Raw genomic sequence first — 15,262 nt, 5'->3', positions numbered from 1 at the left:
GAAGGGCGGAGTGGGCAAGAGCACCTTCAGCGCCCTCCTGGCGCACGGGCTGGCGGCGGACGAGACCAAGCAGGTGGGCAGAGGGCACGGACAGGACGGGCGGCGGGAGTGCAGGGCCGAGTCCCTGCGGTACCGATCGTGTGTCCCTGCTCGTTAATGTTTGACTTTCCTGGATGAGTCTTGCTGGGGTGATTTAATTGCACGAGATTACCATTAGAAACAGCCCTGTGCTACCGTGTTTCCAGTGGGGCAGGTTGGCTGGTTTGTTTTCCAGGTTGCTCTGCTGGACATAGATCTCTGTGGGCCATCGATTCCTAAAATTATGGGTCTAGAAGGAGAACAGGTGGGTGAATGCTCAAGCATCTTGTTCAAGGGATTTTTTTTTTCTCAGTTTTTCATTAGCATATTCAGGTTTTTTGGATGTAGAGCTTCTAAAAGGAGTGCATAATGGGAAATGTGGGGCAGTGGTAGGGAAATGAGGTGAGATGTAGAAGTTCAGCATAACATATTTTGCAAAAGAGTCATCTGCTTTCAGGATGAGCAGTTCTGCAAACCAACTTTCATTGCATGTCAGCCACATAATGCTGACTACTTGAAACTACTACACGAGTAATATTAGCGTGATGCGCTTTATCAGCCTTTGAATATTTCTTACAAATGCAAATAATGAGTAAACTTACATAAGGGTTGAACAGTTGTTGTTCACTTATTAATGGAGATCTGGTGCTCTTGCATTTTTACCTCAGCTGCCCCCCAAAAGCAGGATTGTTCCTGCAGGCAGGAGAGCTCTTTGCCCAGATTTGAGTTACGTTCACGTTTTGTGTAACATTTGTTGCTATTGCAGCTTTTGTGTATCACTTCAATTTTCAGGTTCATCAGAGTGGATCTGGATGGTCTCCAGTGGTGAGTTGCTGCTGTTGTTTCAGAAAGTTCATTGGGTGTGTTTGGGTTGGGCACCATCTTCTACAGTGAAAAATGAGTGAGGGAGGAGCAGGGAGTACTCTTGTTAATTCTTCTTCTAAAGACTTAAATATCCAGATTCTATAGAATCTGCAGATATAGGGCATAGAATCTACAGAGTCTGTATGTCCAGATTCTGTAGATCTATATAACGTATATCCATGTTTTAGAGGATATCTAGAGAACACTATAGAATGTATTTCCAGATTTTATAGAATATAGAATAGATCTATAAAATCAAGATACATATCGTATAGAATCGGGATATAGACTATGTAGATGAGAGTGTTAAATTTCTTAATAACAGTAGTACGGTATTTCTAGAATTGTTTTATTACCTTGTGTTTACTGACTTTGCAATATGGGCAATAAATATAAATTACTCAGGTTTGTTATTTTGGAGTAACATGCTGTAGTGGGTCATGTCTTCTATGACAGCCAAGTAGTATCTTGCACCCAAGACAAACCTTACGAATCTTTGGAATATGCAAAGAAGGTTTTGCAGTACTGTTGGTTGTCTAAAGATCCCATGTAGTGTGCAGGCTGTTAGAAAGGCAGCTGGTGCTGAGAGAGAAAGCTGCTTTTATCCTTCTGTTGTCTCCAACAATTCCATAAACTGCTGTAACAATTTCATTTTTTCATTCTTAGTATAGTTGGTAAGTGTTGCACAGGATGCAGTTTTTAATGCCCATTGATAAAAGATAAAGTTCTCTGCTTTTATCTTTTTCTGTAAAATAGGGGTTCAGAGTTTGTTTCTCTAGTCTTTCTTCACTGCTTACGTTTCTTCACTTTCTTCACTGCTTACGTTTCTCTGCTTCTCTTTCAGTATGTTGAAGAAAACTTAGGTGTCATGTCAGTAGGATTCTTGCTTAGTAGTCCTGATGATGCTGTCATCTGGAGAGGACCAAAAAAGAATGGTATGTATTGAGTGTTTTCAACAGTAATTTACATACTTGAAAGGTTTCAAGTGTGGTAATACGTTTAGTAATGTAGATAGGGTAGTTAGCTAAGACCCAGAAATTTAAAATACAGGAAGATACCTTTTTGTCTTCCACATTCTCCTTTCCTGTAGGGCTGATCAAGCAGTTTCTGCGTGATGTGGACTGGGGTGAAGTGGATTACCTGATCGTGGACACGCCCCCAGGAACATCGGATGAGCACCTGTCCATCGTGCAGTACCTCAGTGCCTCCCGCATCGACGGCGCTGTCATCATCACCACCCCCCAGGTGTGAGCCAAAACCCACCAGGGAAGCATCACGGCACTTAAAGGCAGTCCTTGGATTCCAGGCTGTTGATCACAGAAATCTAAGGGTACAGAATCTCAGGGAAATGACTTTGTTGTGCTGCCCCTGCAGCTGGCTGGTCTGTGGGTTAGGTCTCAGGGGAGCTGGATGGGGATCCACATGGGTCACTAAACCACAGCAGCTCACAATCAAAAGCTGTTGAGACGGGTGTGGTGAAAGGAAATGCAGTGTGTCATTTCCTCCTTCAGAATCAGACTTAACACCGTTTTGGATCTGTAATTTACTCACCAACAGCTTAATGTTCAGAAGAATGTTTGTTAGAAGCTTTAAGTGATAAGCTGTGCACTCTCTGACACCTGTGAAGTAGCCTGTCACCTCCAGGTGACCCACCAAAGTAGTCAGCTTTGTCATGTGCATTTTTAAAAGAGAAATCAGCCCCTGGAAGACTGAAACTAAAAACACACGCAGTTCAAACAGAGGTTTTCATGTCTGGTTTGGAACAGAACAGGAGCTCAAACTAGCATGTGACATGAAGTATTTCTACAACAGCAGAAAGGATAACACATAAAGGAAGCAAAGTGTTGAGGACAATACCAGAGAGGTGGTGAAGGAGGAAGGGAACAGGAGAATGGATGAGGTGAGTCATATACATGAAAACTCTGAGGAGAGAATAAGATATTTTAAATTTAATTGGAAAAAAGGTAACTAGTGTAAGCCTGGTGGTTCTTGTCTTCACTCTGTGGAGAATACCAAGGGTCCTTCTGTAAGATGAAAATATGAAAAAGTTCCATTTAAAGAAGATATGAGATGAACATAGGAGATAAAAAACCCAAATATGGGTGAATGTTGACTAGAGTCAGATTTCAAAACAGAACCACACCCAGTAGGCTTGAAGTGTTGTACCTGCTCTGTTGATAGAGCTCATAGCACAGGTTTGTGTTCCTAAAAACATTAAGGCAGCAATAATAATTCATTATAAAGTAGCTCTAAGGAGATTACTGAATGCATTTAGCATGAACAGTTGAAATACAAGTGTTTGCTGTTATTTGTAGGAAGTGTCACTTCAGGATGTTCGGAAGGAGATCAACTTCTGCCGCAAGGTGAAGCTGCCCATCATAGGTGTGGTGGAGAACATGAGTGGCTTTGTGTGTCCCAAGTGTAAGGTAGGGCTGGCTGTGTGTTACAGTGTTCTTTCCTTGGCGTTTCTTGGATAGCAAACATTGCTCTAAAAATGCCCTTGACTCAGAATTGCAGTATTTTAACTCTGATTTTCTTGTTGTCCCAGAATGAATCCCAGATCTTTCCCCCAACTACTGGTGGTGCAGAGAAGATGTGCCAGAACTTGAGTGTTTCTCTCCTGGGTAAAGTGCCTCTGGATCCACAGATAGGTAAAGTCACTTATTGCACTGCACTTAAAGCAAGTTGTTCCTCCTATACTCATGTTACTTCTGCAAAACCCTGATGTGGGCACTGATGTCTCTTAGCACTTTTAGGTAGAATGTTTTTTTGAATCAAAAGTCACTGGAACTATGACTATAGCTTGGTGTAGAATGTGGGAAGTGCTGCGGTAATTTCCTTAACTTTTCCTTAATCAGTTAAGATTACATGCTACATCTTTTCAGCTCTGTAATCATATCTGAAATACAACGTTTTTCTCTTTGGTGTAGTCACCTGGAAATGCAAACTGAATGAAATCATAACCACTTCAAAGAAGAGTATTTTGTATATGTTAAGCATTAAAACCAGTGCTTTAACCTCACTGTTACTGGCATTGCCCAAATTCTCTTGTGGGTCATGAGGAGGTGTGGTTCTTTGCCCGCTAACTGTTACCAATTAATACCTGAATTAATGACATCAAGGAACAGCTCAGTACTTCCAGCTGAAGGTTTCTGCTAGTACTATTCCTCTGTCAAACTGTACACTGTATTTCTAGTCCTGTTACTGACTTCAGGGCTTCCTAAAAGGAATAGATGCAGGTGGCTGTTTGAAAAGGTGTAACTGGAACAGGATAAAGCCTAAAAACCAGAAAAACTCATCTTTTCCTGTTGCTTTGTTTCTGTGTTTTTTCTCTGTCCTTCAAGGAAAAAGTTGTGACAGCGGCCAGTCTTTCTTGGCTGAAGCACCCGAGTCCCCCGCTACATTGTCTTACAGGAAGATCATTCAAAGTGAGTCTGAGAATCACTGTGCAAATGAATCCCCTCGGTTCTGAGCACTGCTGCACTATACAAAGGTGTTACACAGGCTTGTGTAACTGTTCCACAAAGAATAAAATCAGGAAAGGGACTCAGCAATTCTGAAAGTAGCAGGTGCAAAGATCGTGTTTGCTTCTGGGCATCACTTCTGACTGGCTGCTAAAGTGATAATGAAATTGTATGTGATAACTGGTTTCAACATTTGATTTCAGAGAAGTCAGACTTTCATTTTCAGAGATGGGGTGTCCTTGTGCTCAGAGAAACCTTCTGAGGCTCTCGAGCAGGTGTGGAGGAGTGCTCACCATAACCCAGTGGGAGGCAACTGACTGACCAATGCCTCCACTTCTAACTGTAATTACACAAAAACCCCTTGCAAAAACTCCCTAAACAGTTGGTGCTGTGCTGTTTAAAATAATCCTAAAACTACTTTCAGTGTAAGGAAGGCCCAACTTCAGATACTTGTAACCACAGGGGAGAGATGCAGCAACAACAAATTCCAGATATACAAGTGAAATAGTACTTACATTACTTTTTCTCCATCTTTGCAGGAATTCAGGAATACTGTGAACAACACCATTTGCAAGAAGAAAAGATAATGTAATTGTAAGTGGAACAAAAACGTAGCTCATGTCTAATTATAGAAAAGTAACTTATGCCTTGATTTATTAAAGGAATGTATTCTTTTTGTATATTGCAAATAAATTCTTAATATAAAGGCTCTTGCCTATGTTTTTTCCAAAAGCTCAACATTCGTGTAGTTCTTCCCTCACTAGAAAGCTGTGAAAATGAGTCTGCATCTGGATTATCAAGTGCATTCTGCCTCCAGTGTCATGGTACCAATAACCTGACTGTGAAGGTAGCAGTTGAAGAGGTGAGAAAACAACCACATTTTACTTAGGAGGTTGGGGCATGTGCAGCAGCCTTGGTTCTGCCTGCTGCACAAGGGTGAGCAGTAATGCCCCTTCCCTCTCCCAGAATAACATCATTTAAATGTCTCCTTTCATTGGAAAAGATCTGTGTCTAGAGTGAAAGCTGGGGTAATATTATAGTACATGTGCACTGCTTTATTTATTTTTTTACAGGTATCAAAACAAGATTAAATTTTTAGCTATACATAACGGTGTAGTTCTACATATCTTCACATAAGTAGTGGGTGAACATGGTTCGTGACTTCTGTTTTCTTTTATTTGACCTTAAGCCTGAACATTAAAAATTAACATTCAGTATTTTTAATAACAAAGAGGCCCTTTGTATTTGTAGTTTCAAAGGTCTGAAAAAACAATATTGTGTACAAGAGGGAAAGGCAGTTTGGTTTTGTTTATTGTAGTTCCATAGTTAAACAAATCATTTACAGTTAAACAAATTTATTACATGTAATTTCTGGTTAAGATAATCCAACAGTTTGAAGTTGGTTGGCAACTTTTCTGAAAGCAGTATGCTCCTTGTAAACCATGAGCACTGTCTGTGCTCACACAAACAACTTTTTGGTGAAGCTTTTAAGTAACAAAGGCTTTAAACCTTCCAGGATCTAAAGACTCAAACACAAATGACTTTATTTCATGCAGGCATAATTCTAGAAGAGCTTTATGTAAATATCTTCCCATGAAGAACAACTTTCATGAATTACTTTTTTTACTGCTCATCCTTTACTCTTCCTTATTTGGTTACCTAGTGCCTGTCTTCCCATGTTCTTCAGTGCCATCTTCTGCAATTCTCCTGCTCTGTCCTGTTGAGGGAACAGAGCACACATGGCTATAAGCATAACCTGGGACACAGGGATCTCTTGCCAAAGCAGGGAGCTGCCAGCTGGAAGCCTGAAGGTTGAAGATGGCTCTTCCAGCTCTGCTTAAACAGAGGCATTAGAATTATAGCAACTCCAAGGATTTAACTTAAGAACATTCTTCAGGAGCTTGGAAGCAGCTCACTTGTGGAGCTCAGCAGGCTTCCAAACATGGAGCAAAGTAACCTGGGGTTATGGCTCTTCCATGTGACACTGCCAGAGAGGCTTGGTAGAGAATCAGGATTATCCTGGGCTCACTGCAGGAACTGAGACCCAGGAAAAGCCAGCACCAGCCCTGAGAGGCAGGTTGGCTGTTCTACCCCATGGGCTGAAGCTCAGTACTCACTCTTGGGAACGTCTGTGGTGCCAAACAATCTTGAGGTTACTCTGCTGATGGTTTTTTGTCCTCCTAACTTGCAGTGGATGTAGCCATATAAATTAGCAGTCTGGAGGGAGATCCCAGCAATCACGAGAGCCTGTGGACAAACAAGAGTTCAGCGGGAACAAACCCATGGCTGTGCACTGACTGTGTAGGATACACACATGTGTGTGTGTACACACTATCCAGATAAGTGTGCTGTAACAGGGGGACATTACTCCCAATCATAAGTGGCCTTCAAAGACATGCAGTCATGTCAAACACAATAGTTCCTTTCTACAAATATTTATTTTTATCAAAACACCAATACCAGTTGTGTCATTCTGTATCTTGAAAGACTTCATTACCTTCCTAAAAGCACTTACTCAAAAAAGGACTATTTAACAGATTCCTGAAACATTTCACTTTTTTAAAGCCCCATTTATGTCTAAAAGTTTTACTTCCAGATATATGGCACACCCGCAGGCCTGTTCAGCTGACAAACAACTTATTATAAACAAATAAGATCTGTAATTTATGGATTTACAAAGAGCATCTATAGATTCCCTACCTAGCATTGACAGGCAGTGAAAATAATCAGTTCCTTTTGTGGTACTTCAGGTTTAGCAGCAGGTGGAACCAATCTGACTAATGCAGTAACTTATAAAAATGTTTCTCTTAGCCTTCAGAACCAGTTTCCCAGAAGTGATTTTATTTTTGTTTGAGTAATTTGCCTTTTACAAGCACCTGGGCAACCTGCCTTCTATGCCAGTTAGAGTTCTATCTCCAAGCAGCTTTTGGCTTAGCAAACAATCTCTGCTTTTCAAAAATAAAGGTGGAGCCATGAACAAAGAATGCTGGTTTAATTTTAACTATTGCTTGTTTAGGGGCACCAGAAAGCAGTTAATGATTTGCACTTGATTCATGCTCATAGCTGAATTTCTTGTTTAATTGAATAATGAATATGCAATCTTGGCTGTTACTGATTATGTAGCTGTGCATGTCAGGGGTGCTTTTTATCATTTCAAACTGAATTAGGAAATGGTACTGAGCGTGGCTGGGAACTTGACAGAATGAATAGCGTGGCAATTAGCCAAGCATTTAATGTTTACAGGGGAAAATGTGAAGATTTCATAGACAAAAACAATATAATGCAATATATGGGGTAAATTTCCTCTCATATTTAGAAAAAAAGTGTTGGGGTTTTTTTAAGTAGATGACTTATAAGTAAAGCAATAAAATACTTACTTGTAGCTCAGTTTATCAAGGTTTTATGAGCTAATGATGCTGCTTCTTTCAAAAGAGAATGGTACCAGAGATCTAAATTCCTTACTTTTAAAAGTACATTTAAGTTCCCAGGAGACCTAAAAACTTGAAAACCAACACCACTGGTTCATTTTTTGTCCTCTCCTGTTAGTTTTATTTGACTGAAATAAGTTGGGGCAGAGTAAGTTGCTACAGTTAAACAGAAGGTCATAATTTTGCCCACTACTTGAGGTTCTCTAGAGGAAGGAGTTGACATCTGATAACCCAGTGGAAGTGCAGCTAAAAATTACCAATCCATTCCAGAGTGCAAGCCTTGACTGCAGAAAACTCCTCGGGATTCTTTGAAGCTGCTGGTGAAATTTTTCTACTGTTGAAAGATTTGGTTAAAAACTAACAGATCTGGGTTTTCCCTCTACCAAGATTGTTTTCAGTACCCCCTGACTCACCAGCCATTTCAGCTTCAAGGAGAACAAGGTGCTAAAGAAAAACATTGTCCAAATCACTGGGCAGATGATGAGACCGAGCCAGAAGATTCTGGCTTCAGCTTCAGTTGAGGCAGCTATTGCAGGCACCTGGAAGAAAAAATTGAGACTATCAGTCACAAAGTCAAAACCCACAATAAATGACAAATTGACAGAAGAGGGAGATTTCACTTATCATATACACAGAAGAAGATTAACTAAGAAGAGCAGTAGCTCGTGCCCAGTTTCCTTCCTGATGCCCTACTGTACACAGCATTTTCATTCATAGGGATTTATCTGTTGTTTCTAGTTCAGAGTGGAATTCTTAGAAAAGTGCACATTTCTATACATTTTCATAAAAAGATTCTGTATCTTAATTTGTATCTTGCATAAGCTTATTTTCCTATTATACAAACTATTATATATTCCTATTATATAAATCCTTGGTTTTGCTTCTGAACTCTGCTGACATTCCATGAATTAAGAACCATGGCTTTGAAAATGCCTCTTGTGTCGTGCTGGAGTTGAGCACACTGTAACTGCAAGGGGCAGCCTTATGGTCTGTGCTCTGTCTGTTCTTCAGGGAGAGCAGAAACTTCAGAGCAGGCTGCAAAGCCCTGCTTACAGATTTCTTCAGGTCAACACAACTCACATGTTTCTATGTACACTGAAGGGCTCATCACACTTAAGAAAGAACAAAAAAAACCCCTTAAAGTAAGAGAATTGTTCAGAAGGCTCTGATCTTTCCAAAATTTCACTCCAACCCTCAGACCAATTGATGACCACTAATGCCAACTTCTGAAACAGAAGCATCACAATTGGAAAAGAAAACCCTCTGGACTCTTCCACTCTGAAAAGCATTTTTAGTTAATTTTCAGTATATTGAATTTTCCATGTATTCTGTCCTGCAGGGTTTCCTCTATTCTGTCTTCAGGCTTCCCTCAGTCTCACAGGAAGCACATTAATTTATTTGTGTTCTGGCCTCGGGGCACCCCGGAGCCACGGCCAGGGCTGCAGGGGGCACTGCAGAGGACACTGCAGAGGGCACTGCAGGGGGCAGAGGATACTGCAGAGAGCACTGCAAGGGCACTGCAGAGAGCACTGCAGGGGGACAGCAGCAGTGGCACAGCTGGCCAGGCTGGGGACACAGCTGGAGGGCTCCAGAGAATGTCCCTGTGAGAAGCCCCGGGTGCTGCTCTGCCAGGCTCAGTGGGCTGCACAGAGAATGTCAGCAAGTGAAAGCAAAACCAAGTCTTGACTCTGGCAGTGATGCCAAATGCCATTCTATTGTGCTTCTTTCCCTCCAATTCAGTGTGTCTGGGGGGCACTGGCAGTATCAGAATGCTCTGTGATCAAGGTTCTCTTTCCCACCATATTCCATGAAGGTGAATAAAATATTAACTTCAAAATACTAAATTTGAACTATTCAGCATTACTTTCCTCAAGAGGATTCTGTGTTGGGATTATCTATGGAAAGATGTGTTTATTATGAGATATTCTCGCTAGAAAATAAAATAGAACTACCAGAAACATTTCATACCATGCTATGAATATTTATTCTGCTATTCCATATGCTGACAATGTTGTGAGTCCTGTTTTGCCCTGAATGTTTCCTGGATGTGACAAACAGTGCTTGCACCTGAATACTGACATTGTTTTCTATGGAAGCTGGATAAAAAGTAACTGTTACAAAGGTACTTTATTTGTTACTATGTTTGACTTGGTACCGGCTTTACAAATTTCCTGTGAATTCTGTTTGCCTTGTGCCTGCTTCTATTAATATATTTACCCTTTTTGCTTCAAACACCCAGTGACTTTTTCCATCTTCATCAATCTGGTTCCACCAACGCAAACCAACCAAGAGTCTTCCTGTCACATTCTAGTGATGAAACCATTATTTGCATTAATCAGTAGCACAAGTCACTTGTCAGTATAACAGTTAAAAATAGAAAAAATTTAAAAGACAAGCATGTTCAAAAATCATCTTTTATCTAATACAAAAATTACTTCTAAAAGCTGTTCCATCTTGAGTACAACAGCCATTAATGATGGGTGAAGTTACAAATTTAGAGGCCTCTTCTCTTTCAATTTGATAATAAGCACAATAGCACTTACTTAGACAAGAAATTATAGGTTGTATCTTTTTCAAGTCAATTATTGGGTGCCTGTTGGACAAGCACCCAATAAACAAATTTATTCAGTAAAAGAGGAATACTAATAACAGAAACACACTGGAAAATGGGAGATTAATGACAAGCAAATAAGCTGTGTAGGATCAGGGAAACAAACCAAGAAAATATTTCAGCACCTGGATGAACCAGAAGCTTTCGGAATACTGGATGTGCATCAATGCTTCACTTCTACAGAACAAAAGCCTTGCTGAAAACATGGAACCCCTGGATCCTGGACTGGCCTGACCCACCTGCCTGCAAGGGATTAGGGCACCAGAGCTATAGCTGGGCTCTCAGGAGACTTCTGCAGCCCCTGCTGTGGGGTCTGGGCACAAGGCTGCAGATCCTGACATTCTAGGGCATCCATTGCTGAAAGCCAGTATTATTTTAATTTTTTAATTTATTTTTATGGGGGGAAGCATACAAACAAATTACCTATGGCAAAGCAATTTTCTCACCATATTAGTAGACCTTTGTAGTCAGCCATAGAAAACATAGTGCTAAATAACTAACATATGTGAACATCCTCATTAAAATGGGCTAGACATTTAATAAATAAACAGACTGCAATATTTTTGTCACTTCTGTCATTATACATATTTCAATTTTTTTGTTTTAATTAATGACAAAATACTTCCCAAGGTAATTACTATTCAGGGTCATCTTACCTTGACAGACCAAAAGTCAAAGGATAGAAGGAGGAGAATAGTGACAAAACAGGCAACAAAGCTGTTGCTGAACCAGTCACAGAACAAGTAGGTGACAATAGCACTCACTCGGAAAAACAGGTGGAAAAAGGTGGCCAGTGGGTGCCTAGAAAAAACAGAGCATAAATGAGGTTATGGGACAGGAGGGAATGTTACAGTGCTGGCTGACAATGTAGCACAGCACAGGTATTTCAAGTTTATAATGGTATTTTGGTTTGCAGCTGCTATTATTTCAGTGTTGGTGTACATCTTCATTAGCAAACAATGGTATTTTCAATAGCCAAGCTTCAGTCTAAATCTAAAATACAAATGTGGCGTTCCTGTCAAAACTTTCTCAAAGACAGAACAAAATATGGAGCCTTTCACCAGATTCTTTGGACCTGTGTGAAGGAATTTAGTGGCTGTGTGCAACACAGTACCATAAAATCTTTGTTGTTTTATTAAATGAATCAACATTGCAAAGCACAAAAGAATTGAGAGAGCTCTTATGCCTTTCAGAACAGCTTTGAAAACAAAATATTAACTCTAAAAAAAAATGTAGCTGTTTGCTATAAGACAAAATGAACTTTCATATTTAATGTCTAAACCAAACACTTCCTTTTAGGCAGAATGATTTGGGAATCTAACAGTTCTTCCGAATTACTGCTTATTAATTTCACTAGTATTTACGCTTTGCTCATTGAACAAATTTTTATCTGTAAAAAAATAAAGAGAAATTTCAGTGAAAGAAGCATGTGACATGAAATACTGGCCTGCACAGTAGGGTGGGGGCCTGGAGAATGCTGTAATGAGCACAGCACAATTTGCAGGGTAATATGCCAAGTAAAAATTTTACCCTGTGCAACTGTTTGTGTTAATTAGTTGAAAGTGAGAATTAACTACAGGCTCTTGCAGCTAAGTAACTTCTTCCTTGAAGCTTAGAGAATAAAATATCTGAAAAAGATATTTAAGTCAACAATTGTCTCCTTAAGCTCCTATGCCTCTGTGACCAATTAACAGTAGAACAGCCAATTAACAAAAATATGGCCTAGGGCGTAATCAACTATTTAACTATTAAATGTTATTCTGTTATTGTGTTTAATAAAATGAGACATGTAATATATACAAAATTGCTTACTATAAAATTATAGCTATATAAGAATAATAACTTTTATAACTTCAATATCCTTGTTGTTATATTATTTCTCTATAGCTGTTTAACTGTTCTGGTGTTTCTCTTTCTCCAGTGGTAATACTGTGTTTGTAGTACTACACATATGACTGGGGAGGGAAGGATGATGCACAGGTGAAGTTTATATTTACTCCTGGTCATGCCCATGTGAACTTCAAACTTTCCAAAAACTTCTTCTGACTTAGAACTGAACATGTGACATTTTAAGCAAAGGGGCTTTTTCTGCCATAAGCAGCCAGGCGGGTGGAGTAGGGATTGTGAACTGGCTAAATCAGGGCCTTGCTGCTTCCAGCCTTGATCTTGGTCAAGAAGATGCAAGAGTCAATGATGGAAGTGGTGCCCTTAGCAGCTTTCATAAAAGCTTGTGATCACAAAAGGTTGTGATCTATGAAAGCCCAGAGCAGCTTTCATAGATCACAACCCCAAAGCACACCAGGGTTGCCTGAGCTTTTCTAATGGATCAGTGCTTCAAATGTGGCAGTAACTTTGGAGAATTCATGTTTCATTTTGGAAGGCAGATTCAGCAGTATGACTGGATTACAACAGGATTACTGTTTGGATGCTGAATTTGTTGCAATGTCAAACATTGAAGGGTATTTACTAAAATACAAACAAAACAAAACCCATGAGCAAGAAGCTGTCATTTATTTCAGTGCTGAGCACTTACTGAGACTCTGAAAAGGATAAAGGAAACTGCAACTCTACAATTGCTCAGCTTGGCATAAATTTGCTCCTGAAAGGACAGAAATCCACTTGCTTGGCCTTCTTGTTTTCCTGTTTCAGCTAAACATCCATGTGATGCACAACTGGAGCCTCCAGGCTCAGTGATTGCCATGAACCTTGTTACAATAACCTCTGTTCAGTCTGGGAGCATGATGCCTGTTAGGACAGGAATGAGCTGTAATCAATTTAGTTGCATCCCATGTTAAAGAATCAAATTTGGGTCAGGCCTAAACTGTTCCAGTGAACTACAGGAAAATCATTCCAGGTGCCTGCTCAGAAGTGCCACAGCAGTACTCTACATGCTGGCTTTTTTTTTTCCTCCTGTCTGATACTTCAAAATGTATTGAGGAAAATTTTGAATAAATGAGCTCTCTTTTCTCCTTGATCACTGTGTTTCCTGGCTGATTTGTAAAAGAAGCAATCATATGCTCCCTACTTCCAGATCCACAGTCCTGGTACTGCAATCTTTTTCCAATTTCTTAGGAAAGAGTAAGAATTTCTGATTTCCAGAACTTACCTATTTCCAGTTTCTTAGAAAAGTAGCCACTAACCTTTTGCTTCTAAGGAGCCCTTTTGCACATACCTCAGAGAATCACAAAAGCACAATTTGTCATAGCCATGCTAATTATAACCAAGTTCAAGATATATGAAATTGGAATAAAGACAAATGACTGGAACACCTTGTTATGCCCTTTAATATGATAACAAAATTTTGCAGCACCTAGGTGACTTCCAGGCTCATTTGCACAAGATTCTTCAGAAATATAAAAAACAAACATGTGTGAGCAGTGTAAGCAGTTTCAATTCTGCATTCTATAGCAGATGAATTTTCAATTTATCATCTTTTAATATTGTCTTGAGGGCCAGAAAGAAGAGCTGTCTCTAATGAAGCCACTGTCTACACAAAGTGGATCACAGAACAGTACAGTTTGCTGATACTTTACCTGTGCTGTACTACTGAGTAGCATGAATCAGGAAGAATCTCTAAGATCTCTAGAGTAAAGTGCTGCGTGCTGTAACCTTCTATAAACATTCCAGGGTGGTTTCACTTCATGCTACATGTAGACTGGTCCTTCAGAACCTGTGGCTTGTGTGATCAAGGTACTTCTAAGCTGTACTTCCCAGCTTAGTTGAATCCTTGAAGCTGTGTTCTCCAAGACTGCACCAAAATATAAACCTTCATTTAAAATGTGTGCTGTTGCTAAGGTGTAAAACCAAGGCAATTCTGGGAAGGTTAATCTTATGTCAGGGCTGACTAAGTAGTGACAAAGTACGAAGCACTGCTTCACCAGACACTTGTAAAAGTAATTATATTGTAAAGCTACATGATTGCTTTTTATCTCAGATAATGTTGTGTCAGGTTTAACATCTATTATATTTCTTTGTTTACACCTACAGGAAATATTATCATTGGAATGGACCAGACTAAACTGGGGCAAGGCAGAGAAAGCAATCGAAATCAAACCTGACTATATATATTATTGATCAGTGCATGCCTAATTCCTTTTGACATAAAACCTTCCCTTTCACAACTTTTGATTGGAGATTCTTCAAAAGCCACTGATTGAACAGCTCTGTCACCTGAGACCTCTGTGTGGCCAGAGCTGCAGAGTGACACCTCTAGTGAGGAATCCAAGCTTAGCCTGACACGAGATGGGTTAAGGCGTTGGATTTTCTAAGATAATGTCTACAAACATAAGATATTTTATATTCCACACAGCATCACATCCCGTGGTAGGAAATCATGACAGTTTTATCGCAGCTATCTGGCTGTTCAGCCAGGTGCCCACTGCAGTGCCTGAGCACTGCTGCACAGCGGGCTTTGCTGGAGCCCAGCAAAGCTGAGCACTGCTCCAGCTCTAACTAAAGCACTGTTTGTTTGGGGTTTGGGGTGTTGGACGTGTCAGGTTTTCAGTTCCAGTGACCGGGTGATGCCGGGCAGCGGGGCCCGGCCTCGCCTGCTCCAGCCCGAGCATCTCCCGGACAGAGGCGCCCCAGCCTCCCCGGGCAGCCTGTTCCAGCGCTTGACCACCCTCCCTGTAAAAAACGGGAATGAAGTGTTTAAATGGAGTTTTCTGTACAGCGGAACAGCCAGGGCCGCCCGGGTCCGGGCGCCGCGATGCTGCGGCCTCCGCGCCGTTACCTGATCCGCGCTTTCCGCAGCGCCAGCTCCTCCTCGCTCCCGAAATCCAGGGACACATCCTCGGTGTCGTCCACCAGCGCCTGCT

General features: G+C 40.6%; 2 protein-coding genes across 2 annotated transcripts in view; one reads left to right on the top strand and one right to left on the bottom strand.

Annotated features, from left to right (window-relative positions):
- Positions 1–5,115, top strand: part of NUBP1 (nucleotide binding protein 1) — a 6,178-nt gene extending 1,063 nt beyond the window's left edge. Inside the window, exons 2-10 of the mRNA XM_014306807.2 lie at positions 5–73; positions 275–343; positions 871–903; positions 1,787–1,877; positions 2,033–2,187; positions 3,258–3,368; positions 3,491–3,593; positions 4,287–4,370; positions 4,946–5,115. Of these exons, the coding sequence (XP_014162282.2) occupies positions 5–73; positions 275–343; positions 871–903; positions 1,787–1,877; positions 2,033–2,187; positions 3,258–3,368; positions 3,491–3,593; positions 4,287–4,370; positions 4,946–4,998 (768 nt within the window). The 3' untranslated portion in view covers positions 4,999–5,115. The remainder of the gene's footprint in view (positions 1–4; positions 74–274; positions 344–870; positions 904–1,786; positions 1,878–2,032; positions 2,188–3,257; positions 3,369–3,490; positions 3,594–4,286; positions 4,371–4,945) is intronic.
- A 331-nt stretch (positions 5,116–5,446) lies between these two features.
- TVP23A (trans-golgi network vesicle protein 23 homolog A) overlaps positions 5,447–15,262 on the bottom strand; it is a 16,975-nt gene continuing 7,159 nt past the window's right edge. Inside the window, exons 2-7 of the mRNA XM_005420508.2 lie at positions 15,178–15,257; positions 11,102–11,246; positions 10,052–10,141; positions 8,248–8,373; positions 6,524–6,653; positions 5,447–6,123 (exon numbers count right to left, since the gene is read on the bottom strand). Coding sequence (XP_005420565.1) covers positions 6,062–6,123; positions 6,524–6,653; positions 8,248–8,373; positions 10,052–10,141; positions 11,102–11,246; positions 15,178–15,257 — 633 coding nt within the window. The 3' untranslated portion in view covers positions 5,447–6,061. The remainder of the gene's footprint in view (positions 6,124–6,523; positions 6,654–8,247; positions 8,374–10,051; positions 10,142–11,101; positions 11,247–15,177; positions 15,258–15,262) is intronic.

The sequence above is a fragment of the Geospiza fortis genome, unplaced genomic scaffold (assembly GCF_000277835.1).
Source record: "Geospiza fortis unplaced genomic scaffold, GeoFor_1.0 scaffold237, whole genome shotgun sequence".
Classification (NCBI taxonomy): Eukaryota; Metazoa; Chordata; class Aves; order Passeriformes; family Thraupidae; genus Geospiza; species Geospiza fortis.
Note: the sequence above shows the minus strand (reverse complement) of the source record. Positions and strands in the feature narration are given on the sequence as shown.